A 22421-nucleotide genomic window follows, 5' to 3' on the forward strand; every position below is an offset into this window, starting at 1 on the left:
TCCCCGGGTATATCGGATTTAGCACTCCGGGGGTGCATAGGTTGGGTTGGAATAGTAATGCAGTGGAGAGGGTTCATAAGCTGCATAGTTAATTGATCCTCCGACATACTAGTAACAGTTACTTGACTGATAGTTATGATGAAGTGACTAATGGTTGCTATGTTAGGGTGTGTTGTTTGGTGAGTATCCTTGTATGTGATTTAGTACTTGATATTCAGACAGAGAAGCCTACATTCCATGATTTAAGAGATGTTTATATAGTTGCCATAGGTCGATGGTTTAAGTATTAAGAGGGGTGAAGTGTAGGCATCTACATCAGCATATGCGGATGCTTTTATAATACTATAGGATTTTGCCGATTGTTGGTGATACCTAGATACTAGGGCACTTATCTATAATATCAATATCATCAATATCTAAATAAACAGTTCATGGCAAGAGATCTCACTAGATGTGATTTCTTCTCAACATTGTATGCCTATACATCAGGCCAGTCACGGATTAACCTACTAAGCTCCACGCACCTATTCACGTCCCGTGAGATGCCCTACGATGAATCACTCCCTACATGATAGTCAATTACAACACACTCATCAACATGGCAATTCCCTATTCCAAAGCCCTTGGTATCTCCCATTAATCCAATACCCTCACACTAGGAAACTACCATGCCATTCATCAAAAAGCATACGTACTACTATATAGCCACTAAGCATGCCTACCTTCCCTCTTACTCTGCGCTATACAACCCTCACCACCATCCCCATCTAATACATTTCAGTTAATATGTCCTCCCCAATGGACCTCTCCCACCCCCTACCAACCCCCTACCCCAAAAAATCCCTCTACGACCCTCCCATCCGCATCCTCGTCGACACCCGCATCCACCTCCTCCCAGGAAACACCAACGAAGACCGCAACACCTTCCTCATCAACCACATCTGCCATCTACACTGGCACACCGAATTCATCCCCTCCAAGCACCGCCGCTACGCCTTCAGCACGGAGCGTTACCCTATCGAGTCTACCCGCTGTCTGTTCCTTGTTGATTGCGGCCAGACCGCAAGCAAGGAGGAGGATGATGATGTTCCTGTGGTGTATTATAAGTGGACGGGGGAGTGTTTGTAAGATTGCCTACATACTACCCACTTTGATCTCTACTGGATGTATTATGTTGTGGTGATTATAGTTGAATACTAATTTGATACCGATGGATGAGTTAGGACTCCCCTACCCATCCTATCCTACGAAGCCTGGATCAAGAATAAACTCAAATACGTGTATCCGTTTACTCCTGCGCCGAACTGGCAGAATGGCGTTAATCGCGATCGAGAGCGAGAGATGCTTTTGTCCAAGGTGTTGTGGGCGAGTAGTAGTGGTGGGGCGACGGATGATGATTTGAGGGCTTTGAGGGATAATGAGGAGGATTGGGGCTGGTTGAGGGCCACTTTGGATCCGGATGTTTTTGGTGGGTTTTTGTATGAGGCGAGGAGGAGGATTTATTAGGGTTTTTGTGGTTGGTTTGGTTAGGTTGGGTGTGCTGGTATGTTTCTTGGGGTTACGTTTTGCTGGGTGTTGAGGACAAAGTTCAAGTTACTGGTGTGTAACTTAGTAAATGATAATAAAGCAGCAGGAAATCATAATGTTATTTGTTATATATCGGGTTTCGCTTTGAAGAGTATTTGCCAGGTAGAATACTAAAGGACGATACGATCGATTACTAGTACTAGATATATTGTCAAAGCACGTCGTCTCAGTTGGAAATAGAAGGGAGGTATAGCATTACTATAAATTACATGATAGTAGTCCGTGATTAAGTGTAAACATTGAATGAAGTTCTGCCGTCTTATCATAAATTGTCAAGCACGGGCCTGAGCTCTTGTTTCTCCCGTCACCACCACCGCCTCTTATCCCACAAAGACTTGTCAACATTGACTCCGGCAACTACAACTCTCCACTATTAAACAAATAACGATGGGGTATCATATATCCTTCAGCCTCCCTACATCTTGCCCAGCTTATATATGTTTCTGTCGTCAGTACTGAGAGCAGTAAGACTCACTCATGACCTTTGTCCAGTCCCCCATCAGAGGCTCTCACCCCGTATCCCCTGCTGGTACTTGGGTTACCCTTGCAGCTCGTACGCAGGAGGCCGCTTCTCTGTGGCTGGTAACTCTGCCGGCATATGTTGCTGACCATCCCAAAAGCTCTGTGAGTAAATTCGAGCCTTTCTACGTCGTCGCATGAAATAGTATGCGCCTAGAAGAATGCCTGCTAGAGCTGCAACACCAACACCGACTCCCACGCCGATACCAACAGTGTTTATATCAGATGATTGGCTTTCAGATTCCGGAGATGAAGAAACCGATGCGGAAACGGAAGCAGGTGACAAAGACGTGGTTGAAGTTTGACTTGCAGTGCCTGTTGCCGTGTTGGTTGCATCTGTCGTCGAAGTGCTTGCAGGACGGACATAAAAGTCTGGGCTCCAGGCTTGCCAACCGAACAAGGCAATCCCATCCGCACCAAGAAGAACGGATGCGTTGAAGAGCCCGATCTGATACTCTGGATCAGTCGTGTTGAACTCTTTCGGAATCGCCCAGCTGTATTCTTCCAGGGTACAGTTTGCGGTTTCGTTGACAACAAGTTGGTAGAGAGCACTTGTTTCGCTAAACTGGGCGCCAACTAAATAATCGCGCGTGTTAGTTTCTGTTAGGCGGACTTGTGAACCCCAAGCTACACACCAATAATCGGATCAACGATGTATCCTCCAGCCCGCCCTAAGGTGATGTTGAGTGGAGTTGCCCCATCGTCGATCGCTCCCCACTGCAGGTTGAGGGTGTCTCCGGGGTTGAATTCAGTTTCCGTGAAACCGTAGAATGTCCCCGACACGCAGTTCTCATACCCATAGGTGGACATTGTGAGAACCCACAGCGGGATGTTGATCAGGTCAAACACTGGATTGGGGCTTAGTCGGCATGGAGGAGGGAACCGGGAGAATACTCAGCTCATAAGACCTCCGGATCACCCCCCATGGGAGTAGAGGGGGATACTACTTCGAACTATTATCATCCAGGCTGGCACCGTATAAAGTTCGGTGGTCGACTAACGGGAATTTCCAGGCGGTTATTCTTATCGACGAATAAAACGCTCAAATTCGAGTAATGACCCCTGACCTGCGTGACGTGGGCTTCATATATGAAATCAGCCTTGCAAACCCAAACGAGGAAGGATTGCTGGCTTAATCGCACGGCCAATGCCCGTCTCTCTCTACATAGTACACGCCGTGAGCCCTAAAATTACTCCTGTGGCTAAAGGGCACATTAATTCTTTGTTGAGGACGATCCTTGCCGTGTCAAACAATGTGGTACGCTCGTTGCTGCGCCGTCCGGGCCAAGTTGGAGTCCGTTCTGCGACGGTCCGTTGCGTTAAGCGCCGGTTGGCTTAGATTGCGGTACACGGTGCGTTAGTGCCACTCTGCTAATATGTATCTTCTGCCATCCAATCATCAAATATACTTAGCGCCAGGATCCTCGTCCTGCTTTTGCTTATTATGGGCATAGCTCAGCCGCAGGCTACTGGGCTGGCCGAATTCACCTCAGCGCTGCGACAGCTTCATCATTCACACTGCGCCGTACCACCTACAATCCCATTGTCGGACAACACAAAACTACCTCAACGCATCCCAATTTCCAGCCAAGACATGACTCCTGGAGAGACTCATTGATACACAAATATGGCTGCGTTCCGAGCGCAACTCCGACGACGGAGCATGTTCATCACCCTTGGGCTGGTAGCCATCTTCGTCTGGACACTCGCATCTTGTCGGTCGCAGAACACCAAGAGATCTACCAGCCATGAGCAGTTCTGGGCCGATTTTCATCCTATGCTTGTGGCCTCCGAGCCATACGCCAATTCTCCGACGAGGATCAGGAATGCCGAATCTGTGGGCTTCGACCCAAAAAACACAGATCCGCTGCCCGACTTCCTTCGCCTTTCCAAAGAAGATGTATCAGCTCTGAGGATGGCGCACAGCAAATTCCTCGATATGTTATTGCAGAATCCACCGAGACTACACTACCAAGCGCACACTCGCGGTCTTGTCTCGACCGCTGGCGGCTCTTACCTCCCCGTCCTTGTTATCTCCCTGCGAATGCTTCGCCGGAGTGGTTCAACCCTTCCCATGGAAGTCTTCCTCGCCAGCTGGGATGAGTACGATGGCTATGTCTGCCAGATTGTTCTTCCTTCCCTCAACGCGCAATGTGTGGTTCTGTCCGAGATTCTTGACGCTGTTAGCGACAGCAAGTCCTCCATTGAAAAATACCAATACAAAGTCTTCGCGATGATGTTCTCCTCCTTCGAGGAGATTCTCTTCCTAGACGCAGATGCATTTGCTCTTGAGGACCCGGAAGTGTTATTCAGGACTGAACCCTTCATCTCAAAGGGTCTAGTCACTTGGCCGGACTTCTGGCGACCAACCACATCACCGCTATACTACGAGATTGTATCACAGGATGAAACGGCCGGGAAGAACAAAGAACAGCAACAAAATCCCGCTACAATTCGCCAATCCACCGAGTCCGGAGAATTGCTGCTCTCCAAACGAACACACACGCGCACCCTCCTCCTCGCCGCCTACTACAACTTCTACGGCCCCAGCCACTACTACCCTCTCCTTTCACAAGGCGCAGCCGGCGAAGGAGACAAGGAGACCTTCATCGCCGCAGCCATCGCCCTCAACGAGCCCTTCTACCAAGTCAGCGAGCCCATCCGCGCAGTGGGTAGAGGGACGCCCGATGGCTTCGCAGGGTCCACCATGGTCCAGTACAATCCAATAGAAGACTATGCGTTGACCAAAAAAGGCGAGTGGCGCGTCCGGGGCGCATCCGTACCACCCCCACATCCATTCTTTGTCCATGTCAACTTTCCCAAGTTCAATCCGGCTACCGTGTTTCATGATAACGGGCCGGTTGTGGATGAGAACGGGAGATATACGCGGGCGTGGACGGCGCCGGATGATGTGGTGGAGGCATTCGGGGGGAAGAAAACGGAGAAGGCGTATTGGAGGGAGATTTTGTGGACGGCATGTGCGCTGGAGGGTAAGAGTATTAGTTGGAAGGGGAGGGATGATATTTGTTCGAAGACGGCGGATTATTGGAGTTCGGTTTTTGAGGGGATGGAGGGGGTGGATCTTGCTTAGGGGTTTAATAGCATAGTAGTACCTACTGAGTACTAGTTGTCCATGAAGTCTTGTGCTGGTTGCAAGAGGTGAATGGGTTGTATATAACATGGGGATATGTTTAGGCTTTCTTTAATCGATTCTTAGAACGTCACTAATGTGGACTTGTCTCTTAATCGGTCTTGATTCACCAACTCTGACAAGTATATGTAGATGAGGTATCATAGATAGTGCTACTACTAGATACTAATACTGATACTTTTTCTACTATCTAATAGTATATATAAGTTTACAGCTACCTGTTTATCTCGATAAGAAAGTGAGACTTTTACTAGCTTGTTACAGTCAATCTTGCTGTCTATTTATGCTATGACTTAGCTTCTATCAAGACTACTAAGTGAGCTCATTGAATAGTTCACTGGACAGCTAGATTCTAGTATAGTAGTAATATATAAATTGCAACGGCATATGTTCTACATATAGTATATATGCGACACGAAGACATTCAGATGCTAGTATCATAATTAATTAGGAGCTACTATAAGCCAAGGCATTCTGGTCTAGCAGGCAAATATATGAATGCTCTATAGACAGTATGAGTAAAAGGAATTATTCATTTATATATTGGATCTTATAAGTTAATTGTAGTTCTATAGCTCCAACTGGATTTTATTCATTTGCCTATATTAATTTTTCTCGACTTGAAAATATAGTATATGATGTCCCGAATCATGGTATCGTAGTTTGGTAGAACATTCTCCTCAATTGAATACCTAGGGTACTAATTCCTACCTCAGCATGGCATGCTTTCATTTAACTCCCATTGCTCTGAGTGATAAATCATATGCAAAATTCGAGAACGATCATACCAAGTGTCTGCGAAATTGGACAATGTACCAATTGAAGTTTTTATTTAAGGTGATCTCGATAGTATATACTTACGTGTGTACCTGCCAGCTGACATTCCTTTAACCTACGTACTCAATAGACTACCCTATCATCCTATTAATATATAGCAAGATTGAGTAGTACCTTCATATTTCAATCACAACCGGTCCTTATTCATTACAATCCACTCTACTTATTCCAATTCCGTCTAGACCACTCATAGCTACGAAGTCCTTTTCATCCTTCAATTTCAGTAGCAGCAACAGCAGCAGCAGTCTAGTAGAAATTACTCTCTACGCGTACGTCATACCAGCCATGCACGTCAGGAATGGGCATGTCAGTAGTAAAAGCTACGAGTAGAGTAGATCTAAGCTTCAGCATTCCTCCGCCGTTACAGAATCCCATCAAACATCAATTGATCGACTCTATACCTACCTGACTCATCACCTTAAAATTGTCGGGCTGACATACCAGCGCAGCGAAATTATCCGCGCCAATCAAGGACAAGAATTGGAAGGTATCCGGATTTAGTAGTTAGTAGACGTTGTCGCATGCGGACATGAAACAACTTGATGGGAGGTTTGATAATTCCTGTCCCTTTCAACGCCCCCGTTTCTCCTCGTTTCCCCCCCGTTTCCTCCCCATCATATACGGGAGGAATGCGGGCTGGCCGTTAACGGAAAGGGGGAGAAAGGAAGGGAGGGAGGGAGGGGCCGAACCGAGGAGAATGGACAGTCAGGTCAGTCAGCGACTTCGGTCGGTCAGCTAGTCATTTAGTTAATTAGATAGTTAACTAGCTAGTCAGGTAGGTAAGTAATCATGAAGATGCCCGTGCGTGATGGGGGTGGTGAGCAAACAAGTAATTTTAAGCCTCTCTTTTTGTCTGCCCGTTTTGGAGAGGGGGAGACCACTAGGTTAGGTATGGGTCGGCGGCTGTTGGACTAACATGTCGCTTACTGGATTGGTAAGGGTAGAGTTGTGTGTGTGTGAGTATGCTCTGCGGGGCTCGGGGACTGAACGCTGAATGCTAGACTAGGGAATGAAAGACAGAGAGAGGATACTACTCCGTAGTCCCCGAGACATCATGGGAAGACAAAAACAACCACGCACACTTGCTCCGTGCTTTTAGGCAACAGATCCCGGGAAGCGAAAAGCAGCACTAGGGGAACTCGGGAGTGGGAGTGGGATGCGCTTTTCACGGCGCGCCGGATCCGACGAGGCCGGTTAGATAGGTAGACTGGATGCTATTCACGGGTGTACTTAAGTAGACACTATTGGAAACCAAATGGGGCAGATCTAGTCGGAGATCGTTAAAGGCTGACTGAGTGACGGAGTATTCCGTCGCCGGAGAAAGGAAAAAAAAGAAAAGAGGAGTCAGAGAGTCATGACCCTGCAGTGGAATTCGGTGCGAGGTATTTGGTCGTACGATGGATCCAAAAGTGATAAGCAAATGTGATGACCAAAGCGCATGCGCTGGGGGAGTTATTCGGTCGGAAATGTATCAACCACCCCCGGCACATCTGATGCAGCAACAGACATAACCACAGTACAGTATTTACTGTGTTGTGATGCAGGTCAGTGACTTGGCTGGCTACCTACCCCTATCAGTGGCTCTGGGAAGTACTTTAGTGTAGGATGGATGCTTGTTTAGCGTCGGCGGTAAGTCTCGACTCAGTCGGATACTTGCCTAATTGGGCAAGGCGTGGGCGTGCCTGGCTCTCGGACGGTCGGAAAACGGCACTCCATCGCCATTCGGCCTATCATTGCTGTGGCTGAGTTGGGTTGGACCAATGGCAAGGATGATATGCACGGATCATCCGCGGGTCCGTCCTGGTCTTTTCCCGGTCGGGTCTAGACGAGGTTGCACAACTGGCAGTAAGTAAGTAGTCTAGCACAAGCAGGTACCTCGCCCATTGTGAGGCAGGAGTCAGGTACGAGGGAAGTACGCTGTGTGTACCTGCATATACGGTATCCAGTCGATCAATGTGGTAAGATGGAAAAAAGAAATTATACTCCGTCTTCAACCTCCAGATGCATGCTTGTCTCTCTCTTTTACTTTTTTTATTCTCTCGGCTTTCACTATCCCCGGATTTGTTTTGCCCTACCGTATTAATAGCACCCGTTCATGTGTTCGTAGGAAGGTGCCAGCGATTAATTAATTTAATAAATTAATAGATTCGGCGATAGAATCCAGATGGAAGACTAGCCCCCGACTAACCGCCTCAGTAGTCTGTAGTCTGTACAAGTCAGCACGAGTGCCGAACAACGCTTCTCCACCCACCCCCCCTAGCGCTGTCATCCGCAGTGGTCCAATCAGGACTTATGTGATGGCGAGAGGGGCGGGTACCTGGACCGAATCACCAGGGATAATGGTGGAAGTGGTCGGCACGGGCGGAGTGCAGCGCCAAAGATCAGTGAGTGATTTGCGCTGAACGACAGAAATATGGGTAGAAAAGCGAGGGGGATCAAAGTAAATACGGAAGAAAATCGAGGCCAAAGGATATTAATAGAAACCCAGCACGTCGACAGCTCCGGGATTACGGTTGTACCTGAGAGGGTGTAAGAGTGGGAGGCCACTCATACGGCTGGCCAGAAAGGCAAAATGAGGTCAGTCACCTGCTGGAAGCGGTAAAGTCCCTGATCCTCTTTCTGTGGACAATGGCCGGAGAGGCCCGAACTGCCCTTACCCAAGTCTCCCACCAGCGCCAACCTCTTCCCACTCGCGCCCTGAATTGTGCGATTCGCCATCCATGGTTCCAATCCTGAAGCTGTTATGGGTAAAGCAATCAGTTAGTCAGGACTCAGAAGTGTCCCCTTTCCCACCCATGGTGATGCGGTGCCCGGTGACGGAACCACGGCCCTGGTTCTGCGGTTCGATTCAGGAACCGGGTCGAGTGGCAGGTCGCTTCTTGGGGTAGGTTTCTTGGCTCCGCCTCTTTTTTGTCCTCTTTTCTTTTTTCCCTTCCCTCTTCCCTTCTCTTGATTTTTTTCACTTCTTTTCGCTTTGCTTTCCGGTCCTGATTCGGCAAAATTATGAGGTCACTCCACCACCTGAAACCCTTTTGTAGCTTGTCAATCGTCGGGCGCTTATGCGATCCCGTCCGGGCTTTGGAACGGTCCAGGTCACGTTGTGTCTGGTTCGCTACCCCTGGTTGTATCCGTAGTCCGATCGCTCGGTGGGTTCGCCTGCACGATGTTTCTGGAGGCATGGAGGTAGACAATACATGACTTAGTTGCTGGTCCCTACATAATTGCATCTAGAAATGACTGGGATCGAGAGCATGGTAGCTATTTATGGCTATAGATGGTCGAAGGGGATGATGCTCCGATTCGGCTGGGTTGGTCGTTGCCTTGCTTAGGCACACGGTTCCGAGTTTCCTATGCTGGGTATCTTCTGCTGGAGCGGCGCAGAGTGACTGACTGGGGAGGGGGAAAGTACGAGCATAACCTAAACCATCCTGAGGTCGCAGTCTTCAACGTCCACATCCATGCAGAAAGGCACGGATGAGAATGCTTATTGGATGGCTGGAATCCCAAACAACAACGTCGGGCAGCAGGTGCAGATGCCGCGACTGGATGCAGGGGCTAAAACAAGGCGGTGGGTGTGGGTGGAGGGCGGTGGTGGTCTTGTAACATTCTGGTCCTGCTTCAAGCCATGTGAAATTCTGTAACAACCCAGATGTTTTATCCCCTCCGGATGGAGTAGTAGCAGCAGCATATCGTGACCATAACAATCTCATTTCGATCAACAATGTCTAGATCGTGGGAGAATAAATACTCAAAGGTTTTGGTTGATCCTGAGAGATGTGAATTAGAGGAAAGAGAAAAAGAGGATTGACTTTCAATGCCCCGAGTGAACTGAGCTACTGTGATTACTTACTCCTTGACTCACAACTACGACTACTGCTTGTTGGAGCTGCCTCGCCAAAAAAATTCTATACCAGGAAAAATAAATCGATCATTAATAATAAAAGAAACAAATAATCCGAAAAGGAAATAATAGGAAAAAGGAAAAGGGAATAAAAAGGGCAGAAAAAAATAAAAAGGAAAAAAGAGAGGCGGCCAGCCCCACGGAGAAAGTCAGGAACAGCCGGTGCCAAAACAGTCCAGCGCCAACTACTGAACCCGCTAACCACATTGGGCCCTCCCCCATCCCATCTCCTGACCGTCGCGCTCGCTCGCTTTCTCCTCTGCCTCCTCCACCCGTTTGTCTCTTCTTCTTCCCTTCTTCTTCTTTCCTCCCTTTCCCTTCCTTCCCACCGACCATCTTCGCATCTTTCTTTCCTTTCCCATTCACTCTTTTTTGTGTTTTTCACCCCTTCCATTCTTTCTTTCAACTACATTCGCTCGCTTCAGTCGATCGTTTCACTCTTTCACGATCTATTTCTCAATCTAGCTGTATCTTCGCTTACCTCAGGGCCGCCCATTGACGCAGACCTTCGCCATTACCAAACACCGGCCCCCCCTCCGAATCTGTACCGATCTACTTTTGATATCTCAATCTCACGTACAGCCTCCCCCATTACGGTTGCGAAGAGCAAGGATCATATTTCCCTTCCAAGCTGCCTAGGTCAGCTGTTTATATTATTCCCACGACATTTGATTGCCCTCTCATCCCGACGCTTCTGCGACGCGCTCATCTTCTCTCTTGCGCTTTGCTTCATCGGAACTCTCGACTTGTTTCCAGCCAAAGCGCTTCCATTCGTTTGACATTATCCGCATTCTCTGGCGCTTGACGCTGCTTCAGAGATCCGGAAACTCCCCTCCCCAATCCTCATTGACTGTCGGCCGGATCGTCACACCACCCATACTCCTTTTCCTTCCACGGAATCTCCTTTCTACGAACTTGGTCGTATCGCATTTCCTACCATTCAACTTCACTCAATCCCTGCAAACATGTCTTCGACAGACACTCCTGACCCTTCGACTACGTCGAACTCTTCCTCCAACACCGCTTCTACCATGACTTCGTCTTCGTCGACTACTTCGAGCCCGTCCCCGGCCATGTCCAACTCTACCACGGCCGCCTCCGCTTCGGCACGTCGACCTCAGCGGAAGAGCACGCTGACCCAGCAGCAGAAGAACAACAAGCGCCAACGGGCGACTCAGGATCAGCTGGTCACCCTCGAATTGGAATTCAACAAGAACCCGACTCCCACGGCAGCCACGCGCGAAAGAATCGCCCAAGAAATCAACATGACTGAGCGGTCCGTCCAGATCTGGTTCCAAAACAGGTTTGTGATCCTTACTATCATTTCCTTACCTGCTGCTAACCGAATTTGTAGACGCGCAAAAATAAAGATGCTTGCTAAGAAGAGCATCGAAACGGGTGAAGGCTGTGATTCTATTCCCGAGTCGATGCGCCAGTACCTGGCCATGCAATTCGACCCCACTAAGCCCGGTGCAAGGGACCCCTTTGGGCGCACGGGTGGATACGGAACCGGTGGTGTTTATCCCCATGAGTCGGCTCCTTCTGGCAAAGTTGGTACGTTTGAGTCCGCCATTGCTATTTTGTCACGAATACTGACGATCACAGTTATTCATCACTTCACCTGTCGTTCCTTGACTATCGGTAGCTGGCGACGTATCGGACAGAACGCGATGGATCTGGTGGTATTCTATTCCCCTGAGAAGGCTTGCATGACGTACTACATCAACAACGATTCTGCTGGATACAAGATCGAGTACCCGTTTGCCTACATCAAGAACATCACACTGGAGTCGGGCGACCAGACTCCTCAGGCAAACGGTGCGCCCCCGCGACCTGGCGGTCTTGTCGTTGAGCTGAACCGTCCCCCGCTGTTCTACATGGACTCCTCCAACTCTGGCGGATTCTACCAGTGTGGTGACTTCACCGAGGATCAGCAGGCAAGCCAAATCCTGGTCCACCATCTCGGGGGACATCCCAAGGTTCTCAGCGTGCAACTTGCCAAGCTAGTGTCCCTGGAGTCCTTCCAGAACCGCCTTGCGTACAACAACTTTGCCATGAACCCGCCCATGTCTCCTCCGTTTATCCAGCGTCCTGCATCGCAGCCGAATCAATTCGCTCCGGCCTTCTTGAGCGTGTTCCCCGAGAGCCATGCTCACCTGAACATTCCCGCGATGCGCGGACACAAGCGCCAGAGGAGTCGCTCAGTTCCGGTAGCTGTCGACTTCTCTGCCATGCAGGCTCCTCTTGCCCACTATAACATGCCCCAGACTCCGGCTCAGTTCAACCATGCGGATACGGGTATCTTTGCTCCCGTTCCCCAGTCGACTCATCCTTTGGCTGTCAACCTTCGGATAGATACCTCTGCCTCCTATGGGTTCGACCCGCGGACACACCCCATGTCTGCTACCACGACAGCTTCCCCATCAGACTTTGCCAGCCCTGGGCTTTTCAGCACTGGAGCCGGCGGTGACTCAACTCCTGTTGCTACCAACATGGGGACCCCCTTCAACCTTCCCTTCGTCTCGCCCGCTGTTGACTCAACCGTGGCGTCCCAAGCATCTTATTCTAACGTCAGTCATGCCGATCCTATGATTGCGAACCATTCTCCTCCATTGTCGAACATCTCGCACGCTCCCCAAGATATGTACGGTCTGGGTAACGAACATCAGCCAAACTACACGGATGATGGCATGTCCATGAACGGGATTTATTCCAAGCATAACATGAACTTCGCTGTTCCGGCTTCTATGGGTCTTGAGACCAACACATACGATCTACCCATGCAGCCCATGTCCGGCCATACATCCCCCGGGGTCCATGGCGATTTCCAGAGCCTGAGCCTGGAGAACGTTGATCCCAACGGCATGGCCCCTGGCTCCTGAAGCCAGAACATGCTATGACCCGTATTGACTTGGCTGTCTTCGGCCATCGGCCTAGCCATATCTCTATCTACCCTTGGGTAGCACCGCACATTGGCGCGGATCTTCAAATCTCCGCATCTTCAATGTTTCGAATTTTCCTGGCCACTGGTCTCGAGTACCTCCACTCGGGCTGATGAGATACCCAGACATCCGCGTGATGTATGGCCAATCGACGATGACGGGAGGATGTATCCTTTCTTGATTATGTTCTCAGCGTCTTCTGTATTAATAACCTTCTCCGGGGCTGGTCCTGAGCGTTCATTCGCATTTCTCATTTCCCAGCAGGCTAGCTGGGCTTTTCATCTTCTTCTCTGCCCTGACCATTTTTCTTTTCATTTTGTTTATACCTGGTCAGGGTTTAACGTGGTTATGCCAGAAAGTCAGACAGATGGCGACATTCGGTTATTTTCTTGGATTCTTCTGGGTTGGCGGGTTAGGAATCGTTTGCTCATTTCCCTTTGTGATGGTTATTTATCGTCCTGAGATTGGCGTCTGCATATTTTGCTTGAAGCAATCCTGTCATGTAGCACATTGATAATGGTGCCACTATCGAGGCGGAGCTGAGACAACCTCCGTCCGGATTGTGCGCACGGCTGATATGGAGACATTTCTCAGGTCCAACCTGAACCATGAAACACCCCCAACTGCCCCACGCGCTGCTCGTAGCGAATACATTCATAAAATAGTAGAGTGTCAATCTATCGACTCGCACATAGTAACAGTAGTATACAGGGGTATCGTATTTGAATCAACCAGATAAACCAACCAAAAACCATCTACTGACCCTCCCACCCCTTCGGCACCGGCGCCTTCAACCCCCTCGACTGCCTCAAATACTTCTCAACCCAAACCTCCATCTTCTCCAACAAATTCATCTCCCTGCCCCCCTCAGTCACACCATTCCGACACCAAACACTCCACGACCCCATCTCCACCGCCATCAACACATCCGTCCCCAACCGATCCCCCACCACCGCAATCTCATCCGCGCGACTCACCACCCCCCTTTCCCGGAACCACTCCAGCACCTCCCTCCCACAAAACGGCTTCTTCTCACTCCCCTCAGGAAGCCGAAACACGGGAATCCGCAGCTCCCCCAGCTCCTTCTCCAGCTCGCGCACCTCTGCATCATACCGCGGGTGACTCCCCGCGCGGTTCGAGACGATCAGGATCGAGTTATCTGCTGTGAAGGGGGACGTTGGGGAAGTGCGTAGCGCGTGCAGCTTTTTTAGGATTCCGGATGGGAACGAGGTGGTTTTCGGGTGGCACAGCGTGTTGTCTTTGTCGAGGACGAGGGCCCGGATGGCCGGGGGTTTTTGGGCGGTGGGGTGGACTGCTGGACCGAGGTTTTCGGGTAGGTGGGTGATTGTTGGGATGGTTAGGTGGGGGAGGAAGTTGGAGGGGGTTTTTAGGAGGGTTGAGACGGCTAGGTTGAAGGCGCGGAGGTTGCTGTTGGGGGGTTGCATGGTGGATTTGGGAAGAGGATTTGGGAGGAGGTGGTGGTGGTTGTGTTGTAGTAGGGTATGGTTGGAGTAGTGTGGTGGTTTGTAGATCTTAATGCATAGTAGATCTAGATCTATTGCTTGAGGGGTGGGAAGTGAGGAGGAATTGGTGCTCAATGTGTATCAGATTAATTGCTGGAATGGAAGCAATGGATAGATGATAGGAAGGATAAGATGGGAAGAAAGAAGACTAGTCTTGGCCGAGAAGTCTCCCGCACCGCAGAGCCGCAAAACTCTCCGCCGGCGGATCGCACGCGCCAGACACAAGACAACCTTCCCTTCCCTTGCCATTCTGTCTTCGTTTGACTGATTTAACACGCCTTTTAAGTAAAAGTCAGGCTTCTTTTTCAGCTTGCTTTATATTATCTTCTCCGAATTTCATTCTCTTTTCCTCCACGGCTTCGCTAGAATCCTCTCACATTCCGCAATGGGCAAGTTGACCAGCACGATCGGTATCCCGATCAAGCTTCTTAATGAGGCGCAGGTTGGTTCTATCCTTCCTTTTCTAAGCTATTGGCTTGTTATCTGTGTATTGCGATTAAGCTAACGCTGGGATGGTTTGTATAGGGCCACGTCGTCACACTTGAGATCACGTCCGGGGTTGTCTACCGTGGAAAACTCCTAGAGGGTGCGTTCACACCCCTCCTCCTCCTCTGCCTCCTTTACACCTATCCATCCTTTCCAATACAACAGTCCCAAATACAGCCATCACTAACTTCCTATGCTACAGCTGAGGACAACATGAACGTCCAACTGAAGGATATCACGGTCACCGCGCGCGACGGCCGCGTGTCACATCTTGATCAGGTGTACATTCGGGGAAGCCATGTGAAGTTTTTCATTGTGCCGGATATGCTTAGGTTCGCTACCACCATCTCTCCCTCTTACATGTTTATTGGGCATTGGGGTATGGGCAATGCTAACTCATATCGTATAGGAACGCTCCCATGTTCCGCTCACGAGGCCAGCGCGGTCGCGGTGTCGGTCTTGCTCGTGGTAAGGCCACGGTGCAGAGGGCGAGGGGACAGAGACGGGGTTAAAAAATACGATATGGATACTAGTGGATGGATGGATGGATGGTGCGGCGTTACTATTTTGTTCTATTCAAGTTGCTTTCTGTGTGTCTCCTTTTTCGTATCTATAAACTTGTCTTGTCTCGTATTGGCTTGGCTGTCTGGGTCGTCGGGTCTGATATCATATTAAATACATTGAGTTGATTGGGTTATTGCGCTTTTTGGGGGGCATTGATGGAGGGTGTGTGATTGTGGCAGTGCTACTGGGGTTTTCGTAGGGTGTTCCTTGGGAGGATTAGGGTGTAGTGATGAGACAGATACAGCTAGCTAGCTAGCTGATGTGATAGGTTAATATCAATACCAACGACACGAGCAAATTCGAATACATCATTACAACATTGTGAATAACCCAAAGCATAAATTGTATTGCAAGAGAACATGAAACATGGTAAGGAATATCAACACGAGATCAATCACTCCTAACCAAACCACCTCCGAGCTCACTCCGCCGCCCTCCCCGCACCCCGTCCAACTTTCTCTCTCCTCAACTCTTATCCCTTCACGAATAAATAGACAGCAACCCTTCACCACATACCCCACCTCAAACAAACCCTCCCAAACCAACGTCCGAAAATGCCACCCACGACATCCACATCAACATCAACCTCCAAACCAACCCCCATCCCCAACCCCCGCCGTCTCCTCATCCTCACACCAACCACACAATCCCAATCCATCATCCCACCTCTCCTACACTCCTTAACAGGCACCCCCGTCACCACTCCTCCAACAGCGCCAGCATCAGCGTCACCAACACCAACCCCGACCCTCTCCTCCGCCTCCACCATCGCCGCCTCATCCACCACTTCCCTCGCGTCCAGCACCACCATCACCACCACATTCGCCGGCTACACCACGCACCCGCCCCTCCACCTCTCAAACAAGTACTACACAGCCGACGTCCCAATCTGGGTAGACGAGATCCCTCTCCCAGTCCCTGATTCCTCCTCAGCCTCCACCCCCTCAGCATCCGGAAGCACCATCTCCCCCGCGCAATGGAAAGCCGAGTTCTCCAGCCCCGAAGCGCAAGTCGTGCGGGACGCTATCGGCGCCGTGATGATATGTTTCCGGAACCCCGTGCAGATGGACCCCGTACCCGGCCAGCAGGAATCACAGCAGGAAGATGATGTGGAAGATAGGGATGATGTGCGCGGGCTGAAGGAGTTCGTGAGGGCTGTGGGGGAAGTTAGGGCGTTGATTGAGGAGGAGAGGGGTGGGGTGGGGGAGGTGCCCGGGTTGGTTGTTTTGGTGGGGGAGAAGACGAAGACAGTAGCTTCTGGGAAGGTAGGTGGTGAGAGTGAGGATGAGGATGGGCTGGGGTTGGAGATTGATGAGGTGTTTTCGGAGGGGTGGTGGGAAGATCAGGTTTGTGAGATGGGGTTGATGGGCATGGAGGTTGTGAGGTGGGGTGGGAAGGAGGGGGAGGATGAGGATGAGAAGGGGAGGAATCGGTATGGTGGTATGTTTCTCTATTTTCTTTTTGCTTTGCGTTTGGGGGTTATGTGATGGGTAGTGACGGTGATGCTAACTTATGGGTGTAGAATTACAGGGCATGCGCCGGATTAAAGAGGTCTTGGAGACGCATGATTGGGCTGCGACGGAGGATGCAGAGACAGGGTTACTGAATGATGGGATTGATGATGATCTAGAGCGCGAGCTTCTGGGTTTGGATGATGCGGACAATGGGTTCGATTTGGAGGTGGATGAGCTGCAGCGCGAGATGGTTGGGTTGCGGATGGCGATTGAGCGGGGAGGAGGGGATGGATTTGATGATGATGACGATGAAGGGGATGAGGAGTTGCGCGTCGATGCGGTCGAGGCGCTGTTGCTTCGCATGAGAGCCATCAAGGGTAGTAATGGTTCCGTGTGTCTATAAGTGATGTTGGATGTTTGCTAACATGGTCATTAGATATCAGCGACGAGTTGCCCGAAGCGGAGAGGAAACGGTTTGCAGCAAAGGCCGTGCGTGATATCATGAGGGAGATGTAGCTGCCAAGTATATAGTGTACATTATATTGTGTATTATCGCTGAGCTTATATCCATCTATACCATAGTACCACTATGACCATACACATATACCCACTTCTAACCCTTCACACCTCTTATCTCCACCCCAATGTATCCAGTCAACACACCTATTTCTTGCTCATCGCCTTGCGTCTCTGCTTAATCATATGCGTATACAAAATATACGATCCTACCCAAATTAGCACATACCCTTGTAACAAAAGCACCCCCCCTCTCTCCCCAAGAAAGAAGAAAGATAAACTCACCAGGAACATAAATCCCCAACACCGCAATCAAAAACCACCTATAAAGCGGACTCACCAACTCCCCAGCCGGCCCCAACGCCTTATACACCATAAGACACTCACTAGAGATACCAAGAGGATAAAGCACATAGAAAGTGTTATACCTGTCCCCCCAAACCACAACATTAGCATCAACACCACCAACTCCATAAACAAAACAGACATAGAAAAGAGAAACTTACCTCAACCAAGCCCACCACCCCGGCACCCCAACCCCAGACAACTGCAACGCAAAGAACCCATAGCGAATACACTCCGTCACGCCCCACGCGCCCAAACACCCCAAGAAGGCATAATCACCCAGCCCAACAACACCCTCCTGACTTTTCTCCCCCACAATCACACCCTGGAACGGGTACATGATCCCCCAAACGAGAAGAATGCGACTAGCAACCTGCATAGCGGTGGTGAGGACCGGTGCGCGCACGAGACGGAGTAGACTGTGGATGATCTCCAGTAGGGCGAGGGATTGAGTTGTTAGGAGGAGGGGGTAGACGTTTGTGAATATTTGGGGGATGGTATTCGGAGAGAAGAAGAGCTGCGAGAGGCCTCGGATCGTGCATGTTGCCCAGAGGGTGAGGGAGAGGGCGTTGTAGAGGAGGAGGTAGGGGCGAGATAGTCCCATCTTTTCTTTGTTGGGTCCCTTGGGGAGTGGTGTATGTACGTATGTACTGTGGTGGTGGTGGTGGAATGGGTGTGGTGAAGGAAAGATGGGAAATTAAGTAGCGTAGCCAGATAGGTAGAAGGGTAGGTATGGACTAGTGGATCGTTGGGACGCGTCGATCAGTGGTGAGGATTGGTTATGTAATCTCCCCCGGATTTTGTGCCGAGGATGATTTATGACTGATTTTTGGGCTGTGTGGAATGTGGTGTGGTGGGTTTTAGGGTCAATGCTTTTACGATTTTCTAAGGGTCTGCATCTCATACTTTTAATCATGATTCATCCTATAAACACGCTAATCAAGGACACAAATGCAAACACGCAGCTTCATGAAGCGAGAACTAGCCTCCAGCATGAGTCGGCAACGCAGTTGCCCTCGTCGTCCGCTGCCAATCAGGTCGTGACCGTACAATATCATGACATTCGTGATCCTCATCATCGCTGTTGTAAATACTGTGCGAGAAAGGTATACCACTGAGAAGGTAAAAGGTTGCTAAATCGGACAGATGCTTCAGGCTAGAGCGGCCCTCCGGGTTCCCACGCCCAGAGAGCCTCGTAAAACAAAAGAATGAAAAGCTTCGTGATGACAAGGCGAAAGTACGAAAGCAAGGCGCTCGCTGATGCCGGGCTGGTGTCATAATCATAATGCCGTCATCTCAAAGCTCGTTACACGTCGTTTAGTTTGCGCGAATCACAAGTCGGGAGACAAATTTGTTGGATAAACAGTCGAAGTCATTGCGGTTGAACTTGGAACCATTGCGGCCCCGAAGATAGCTCTCTACAGGAATATTAGCAATGCACAAACGCACCAGAATTCAGTTTCGCGCTTACCAAATTGCGTAACATGTTGGCGGACCTCGGTCATCGTGTTGCAGACATCGGGGTTCGAGTGCAGCAGGTGGTGGTGCTTGGTCGTCTCCCAGTCCGTAAACGCAGGCAGCTTCTGTGAAATCGCCTGGAACAGACCGACGATGACTCCCACCGGTGTGGTCTCCATATCATTGCAGAACTTATCAACAGCGGCAGCATCCTGCGACACGTCAGCATCACGGCTTGCACACACGTTCATTCCACATACCGGAGTACGATAATGGCAGTCAAACTGCATCTCCTCCCACACGGCCAGAAGTATCGAAGCCAGGATGAAAATTGTCGGCCAGTTCTTGAGCTTCTCTCCACTGTAGACACTCGAGTAGAGGCTAGACAGCTCTTCCAGCACGTCTTTCTGCAACTCTCGCCACATGTTCGCCATGGCACACTTGACCTGGAAGTTGACCATCACAGGCGCTATCGTCTTGCCACTGAACTTGGACGACTTGTCGTTGATCTTGCCCTTGAACTGCTCCTCCTCACCAATACCCTCGACCATGGTAACGTGCAGCGTCAGGTTGTAGGCAATGATGAGCTTCAACGCCTTGCGGATCACCGGCAACTTCGTGCGGTAGTAATACCGGAAGGCCGTCTTCAGCATCTGCGTCAGGAAAGGTGTGCCTTCGAAGTAGTCATCCACAAACTTCTCAAACGTTCCGTTGCCGTCAATGTGGCGATCCAGATAATCCGAGAGCATAGCGTGCGAGATGCCTTCCATTCCAGCGGAGAGCCTGGCCGTTTCCACCTCGTATGGCGTCGGTTCCCGGTGCATAGACTCCACCCAGTCGACCTTGAAGCACTGATCGTCGTGTACGTAGACCTCGCGGGCGTTGATGGGAAGAACCTGACCGTAGCCATGAGTGATGAAGAGAGTCGTCTCCAATTCCGAGAACCCCTTGATGTTTCCGACCGTGAAATCATAGTTGACATGACGATCGTAGTCCGCCTTCCAGTCCTTCATGAAATAGCCGATCTCCTTGATGTCAATCCGCGTGCAGGGAACCTGCCACAATCGCGCATGCGAGGGCTGGCAGCCTGCACAGGGCTCTCCTTTGTCGCACTATTTACTCAATCAGTATGTCGCATCGCTAAGGTGGGGTCTATCTTACAGTCTTCTTCAGGAACTTGCAACGCAGACACGCGCGCAGTTTGCGGATCTCGCTGGCTTGTTTCCGTTGGTCCGGCTTGAGCGGGCCCTTACGCTTGCCAACACGCTTCTCGGTCTCTGGCTTTCCATTTTGCGACTGCTTACGAACCTTGGTCTCGGCTGTCTTAGCAGCGATCGGGCTCTTACGAGACGGCTTCCGGCTAGGAGGGGAAGCCGACGAAGTTGATCCTGCGGACCGAGTAGGCGGGGTCGACGCCTTCTTGGAGGGCACCGGAATGGGCCGCACAATGGCCACGGGGCTAACCGCCGTAGGCGATTGCGAACCATGCGAGGTGTGGTCGTAAGAGACCCGACGAGTCATGCTGTGGTTGAAAGCAGTATCAAAGTTGGTGTCAGAGCTGGGCGAATTGATTGGATTCGTGATTTCCACGAAGCTGCCGTATGACGTGGAATAAGACGACTCGGACAGAGACCGGTCGTGGAGCGTCTGAGTGGGATTGATAAAGATGCCCTGGTCCGGGTAGGAGAATTCATGAGAGCGGCGGGGCTCAATGGTGCTCCAGCCGTTGTCGCTACTGGACAGAGATCGGACCTCCAGGTAAGTGTCGGTGGGAGAGCTGCTCTCCAGGACATTCTGTGGTGCGCTGTAGGCGGACAGATCCGGTAAGCCATCGGCAGGAGGGAACGCCATGAGGTCGGCCTGGAGGTCATGGTAAGGGAATGGAACCATGTCGACCGGCGCGGAGAGGGGCAGATAAGAGCCATCGAGCAGGCTCGTGCTCATGTGGCCGTGGGCTCCAGACATAAGATCCACGGGAGAAGAGTGGATAGACATGCCATAGCTAGCGGCGGTGGTGAACTGCTGGGGAGCGGAGGAGGCCTCCTCATGGGAGTACTGAAGGTGGGGTTGCAAGTGCTGGAAGTGCCAGTCGACCATCAGATTAGGATCCTGAGCTACCGATTGATCGTAAGCGTGACCGCTGGTTTGCAAGGGCGAGATGTCTCGCGCTCCATCCGATCGCTGAGAGGCCTGGTGGTCCACCGCCACGGGCCATGAGTGAGCTTGGAGGTAATTCCTCGAGTCGTAGTCCAGGCCAATGAAGCCGTCGCTTGATAAATCGACATTCGACATGATGCTGACAACAGGAAACTATTTACCAACGGTGAAGAGAGGGAGAAAAGGAAAGGATTGCATGAACTTTGCTGGACACTTTGTGAAGAGGGAAATAAAAGAGGAGGAAAAAAAGAAATGAATAAGATGGGAGAGTAAAAAAAAGAATAAAAAATAAGAATAAAACTCAAGCGATAGACAGACAGCAAGACAGACAGATAGACAAATAGACAGACAGAAGTTAGACAGACAGACAGATAGATAGACACACGCTGGGTGGTACAAAAAACAAATAAGAGGGTGATGAATATGGGTGGGTGTGGGAGGGGATTGGGGGATGGGGGATGGGGATAGGAGGAAGACGTGGGAATACTGATTGATGGAATGGGTGATTGATGAAGCCTGAGGACCAGAAAAGGGCTTCGGATGAGCAGAAAGCCCAGAATCCGGGGGTGCAAAGCGAGAAGAAGAGGACGAGGACGGGCGATAGGATGAGGCCATGGCGGGCAAAAGCCAGGCTAGCGGTGGGGAGCAAAGCAGCGGTGAGGCGGGAGTTGCGTCGGCCGGAGATACGCTAGGGGATCCTGGGAAGGAGTTATCACCATCCGAAGTGGGGATTTCGTGAACGAAGTCAAAAAGACTGACTGACTCTCTTCCCTCTCTGTCCCGGGAAAATTGGAAATGAGAGGCTGGGTTGCATCCCCTCCGCCCGGGTGGGCTTAATGCCACGACCCTTTCCTACTTGATTGGAGTGGCGTTACTCCATCCACAGCTGATGAACTACTATCAGTACTCACTACTATCTACAATCTACTACTGTGTCCTAGGTTAGCACGTACAGTAGTCTGCTTTTCTTCCCCGGGCGCC

General features: G+C 50.5%; 11 protein-coding genes across 11 annotated transcripts; 7 read left to right on the plus strand and 4 right to left on the minus strand.

The window, feature by feature from the left end:
- Nucleotides 1-786: 786 nt before the first annotated feature.
- Nucleotides 787-1506, plus strand: BO79DRAFT_228987 (uncharacterized protein; the record flags this gene model as incomplete). Its single annotated transcript, XM_025684007.1, has 2 exons — nucleotides 787-1120; nucleotides 1220-1506. The coding sequence occupies 2 exons, from the start codon at nucleotides 787-789 to the stop codon at nucleotides 1504-1506; spliced, it is 621 nt and encodes a 206-aa protein (XP_025539288.1).
- A 247-nt stretch (nucleotides 1507-1753) lies between these two features.
- On the minus strand, nucleotides 1754-2916 carry BO79DRAFT_266655 (uncharacterized protein; the record flags this gene model as incomplete). Its single annotated transcript, XM_025686987.1, has 3 exons — nucleotides 1754-1785; nucleotides 2197-2682; nucleotides 2742-2916. 3 exons carry the CDS (start codon nucleotides 2914-2916, stop codon nucleotides 1754-1756), a joined length of 693 nt encoding a protein of 230 aa, XP_025539289.1.
- Nucleotides 2917-3618: 702 nt separating this feature from the next.
- On the plus strand, nucleotides 3619-5590 carry BO79DRAFT_245749 (alpha-mannosyltransferase; the record flags this gene model as incomplete). Its single annotated transcript, XM_025685493.1, has 4 exons — nucleotides 3619-5096; nucleotides 5234-5265; nucleotides 5472-5495; nucleotides 5555-5590. The coding sequence occupies exons 1-4, from the start codon at nucleotides 3734-3736 to the stop codon at nucleotides 5588-5590; spliced, it is 1455 nt and encodes a 484-aa protein (XP_025539290.1). The 5' UTR covers nucleotides 3619-3733.
- A 1312-nt stretch (nucleotides 5591-6902) lies between these two features.
- BO79DRAFT_228990 (uncharacterized protein) lies at nucleotides 6903-7919 on the plus strand (the record flags this gene model as incomplete). The annotated part of the gene is made up of 6 exons (XM_025684008.1): nucleotides 6903-6923; nucleotides 7194-7245; nucleotides 7293-7296; nucleotides 7399-7476; nucleotides 7639-7684; nucleotides 7740-7919. 6 exons carry the CDS (start codon nucleotides 6903-6905, stop codon nucleotides 7917-7919), a joined length of 381 nt encoding a protein of 126 aa, XP_025539291.1.
- Nucleotides 7920-8433: 514 nt separating this feature from the next.
- BO79DRAFT_228991 (uncharacterized protein) lies at nucleotides 8434-9368 on the plus strand (the record flags this gene model as incomplete). The annotated part of the gene is made up of 6 exons (XM_025684009.1): nucleotides 8434-8482; nucleotides 8521-8621; nucleotides 8658-8671; nucleotides 8757-8857; nucleotides 9133-9240; nucleotides 9298-9368. 6 exons carry the CDS (start codon nucleotides 8434-8436, stop codon nucleotides 9366-9368), a joined length of 444 nt encoding a protein of 147 aa, XP_025539292.1.
- A 1359-nt stretch (nucleotides 9369-10727) lies between these two features.
- BO79DRAFT_19749 (homeobox domain-containing protein) lies at nucleotides 10728-12990 on the plus strand. The gene is made up of 3 exons (XM_025681273.1): nucleotides 10728-11298; nucleotides 11350-11549; nucleotides 11601-12990. The coding sequence occupies exons 1-3, from the start codon at nucleotides 10961-10963 to the stop codon at nucleotides 12875-12877; spliced, it is 1815 nt and encodes a 604-aa protein (XP_025539293.1). The 5' UTR covers nucleotides 10728-10960; the 3' UTR covers nucleotides 12878-12990.
- Nucleotides 12991-13692: 702 nt separating this feature from the next.
- On the minus strand, nucleotides 13693-14534 carry BO79DRAFT_238040 (phosphatidylglycerophosphatase; the record flags this gene model as incomplete). Its single annotated transcript, XM_025684769.1, has 1 exon — nucleotides 13693-14534. The coding sequence occupies exon 1, from the start codon at nucleotides 14380-14382 to the stop codon at nucleotides 13693-13695; it is 690 nt and encodes a 229-aa protein (XP_025539294.1). The 5' UTR covers nucleotides 14383-14534.
- Nucleotides 14535-14703: 169 nt separating this feature from the next.
- BO79DRAFT_245752 (putative small nuclear ribonucleoprotein SmD3) lies at nucleotides 14704-15636 on the plus strand. Its single transcript, XM_025685494.1, has 4 exons — nucleotides 14704-14902; nucleotides 14986-15046; nucleotides 15149-15278; nucleotides 15356-15636. The coding sequence occupies exons 1-4, from the start codon at nucleotides 14846-14848 to the stop codon at nucleotides 15456-15458; spliced, it is 351 nt and encodes a 116-aa protein (XP_025539295.1). The 5' UTR covers nucleotides 14704-14845; the 3' UTR covers nucleotides 15459-15636.
- Nucleotides 15637-15991: 355 nt separating this feature from the next.
- BO79DRAFT_245753 (adaptin-binding domain-containing protein) lies at nucleotides 15992-17518 on the plus strand. Its single transcript, XM_025685495.1, has 3 exons — nucleotides 15992-16950; nucleotides 17033-17341; nucleotides 17401-17518. The coding sequence occupies exons 1-3, from the start codon at nucleotides 16065-16067 to the stop codon at nucleotides 17478-17480; spliced, it is 1275 nt and encodes a 424-aa protein (XP_025539296.1). The 5' UTR covers nucleotides 15992-16064; the 3' UTR covers nucleotides 17481-17518.
- Nucleotides 17490-18535, minus strand: BO79DRAFT_174116 (protein tyrosine phosphatase-like domain-containing protein). The gene is made up of 3 exons (XM_025679716.1): nucleotides 17987-18535; nucleotides 17766-17908; nucleotides 17490-17689 (listed from the first exon to the last, which is right to left on the minus strand). Exons 1-3 carry the CDS (start codon nucleotides 18427-18429, stop codon nucleotides 17628-17630), a joined length of 648 nt encoding a protein of 215 aa, XP_025539297.1. The 5' UTR covers nucleotides 18430-18535; the 3' UTR covers nucleotides 17490-17627.
- A 507-nt stretch (nucleotides 18536-19042) lies between these two features.
- BO79DRAFT_19775 (Zn(II)2Cys6 transcription factor domain-containing protein) lies at nucleotides 19043-21685 on the minus strand. The gene is made up of 4 exons (XM_025681292.1): nucleotides 20445-21685; nucleotides 19544-20395; nucleotides 19297-19495; nucleotides 19043-19243 (listed from the first exon to the last, which is right to left on the minus strand). The coding sequence occupies exons 1-4, from the start codon at nucleotides 21573-21575 to the stop codon at nucleotides 19143-19145; spliced, it is 2283 nt and encodes a 760-aa protein (XP_025539298.1). The 5' UTR covers nucleotides 21576-21685; the 3' UTR covers nucleotides 19043-19142.
- Between the last annotated feature and the right edge of the window lie 736 nt (nucleotides 21686-22421).

Source organism: Aspergillus costaricaensis (genome assembly GCF_003184835.1).
Source record: "Aspergillus costaricaensis CBS 115574 unplaced genomic scaffold BO79scaffold_17, whole genome shotgun sequence".
NCBI lineage: Eukaryota > Fungi > Ascomycota > Eurotiomycetes > Eurotiales > Aspergillaceae > Aspergillus > Aspergillus costaricensis.

Bases quoted from the DNA above. Each gene is read 5' to 3' on its own strand.
- BO79DRAFT_19749 (XM_025681273.1), top strand. From the start codon at position 10,961: ATGTCTTCGACAGACACTCCTGACCCTTCGACTACGTCGAACTCTTCC. The intron at 11,299-11,349 runs GTTTGTGATCCT...CCGAATTTGTAG, and splicing joins CAGATCTGGTTCCAAAACAG to ACGCGCAAAAATAAAGATGC. The intron at 11,550-11,600 runs GTACGTTTGAGT...TGACGATCACAG, and splicing joins GGCTCCTTCTGGCAAAGTTG to TTATTCATCACTTCACCTGT.
- BO79DRAFT_174116 (XM_025679716.1), bottom strand. From the start codon at position 18,429: ATGGGACTATCTCGCCCCTACCTCCTCCTCTACAACGCCCTCTCCCTC. The intron at 17,909-17,986 runs GTAAGTTTCTCT...TTGGGGGGACAG, and splicing joins GGGTGGTGGGCTTGGTTGAG to GTATAACACTTTCTATGTGC. The intron at 17,690-17,765 runs GTGAGTTTATCT...TAATTTGGGTAG, and splicing joins GTTGGGGATTTATGTTCCTG to GATCGTATATTTTGTATACG.
- BO79DRAFT_245752 (XM_025685494.1), top strand. From the start codon at position 14,846: ATGGGCAAGTTGACCAGCACGATCGGTATCCCGATCAAGCTTCTTAAT. The intron at 14,903-14,985 runs GTTGGTTCTATC...TGGTTTGTATAG, and splicing joins AGCTTCTTAATGAGGCGCAG to GGCCACGTCGTCACACTTGA. The intron at 15,279-15,355 runs GTTCGCTACCAC...CATATCGTATAG, and splicing joins ATTGTGCCGGATATGCTTAG to GAACGCTCCCATGTTCCGCT.
- BO79DRAFT_19775 (XM_025681292.1), bottom strand. From the start codon at position 21,575: ATGTCGAATGTCGATTTATCAAGCGACGGCTTCATTGGCCTGGACTAC. The intron at 19,496-19,543 runs GTATGTGGAATG...GACGTGTCGCAG, and splicing joins ACTGCCATTATCGTACTCCG to GATGCTGCCGCTGTTGATAA. The intron at 19,244-19,296 runs GTAAGCGCGAAA...ATATTCCTGTAG, and splicing joins CCAACATGTTACGCAATTTG to AGAGCTATCTTCGGGGCCGC.
- BO79DRAFT_245753 (XM_025685495.1), top strand. From the start codon at position 16,065: ATGCCACCCACGACATCCACATCAACATCAACCTCCAAACCAACCCCC. The intron at 16,951-17,032 runs GTATGTTTCTCT...TTATGGGTGTAG, and splicing joins GGGGAGGAATCGGTATGGTG to AATTACAGGGCATGCGCCGG. The intron at 17,342-17,400 runs GTAGTAATGGTT...CATGGTCATTAG, and splicing joins TCGCATGAGAGCCATCAAGG to ATATCAGCGACGAGTTGCCC.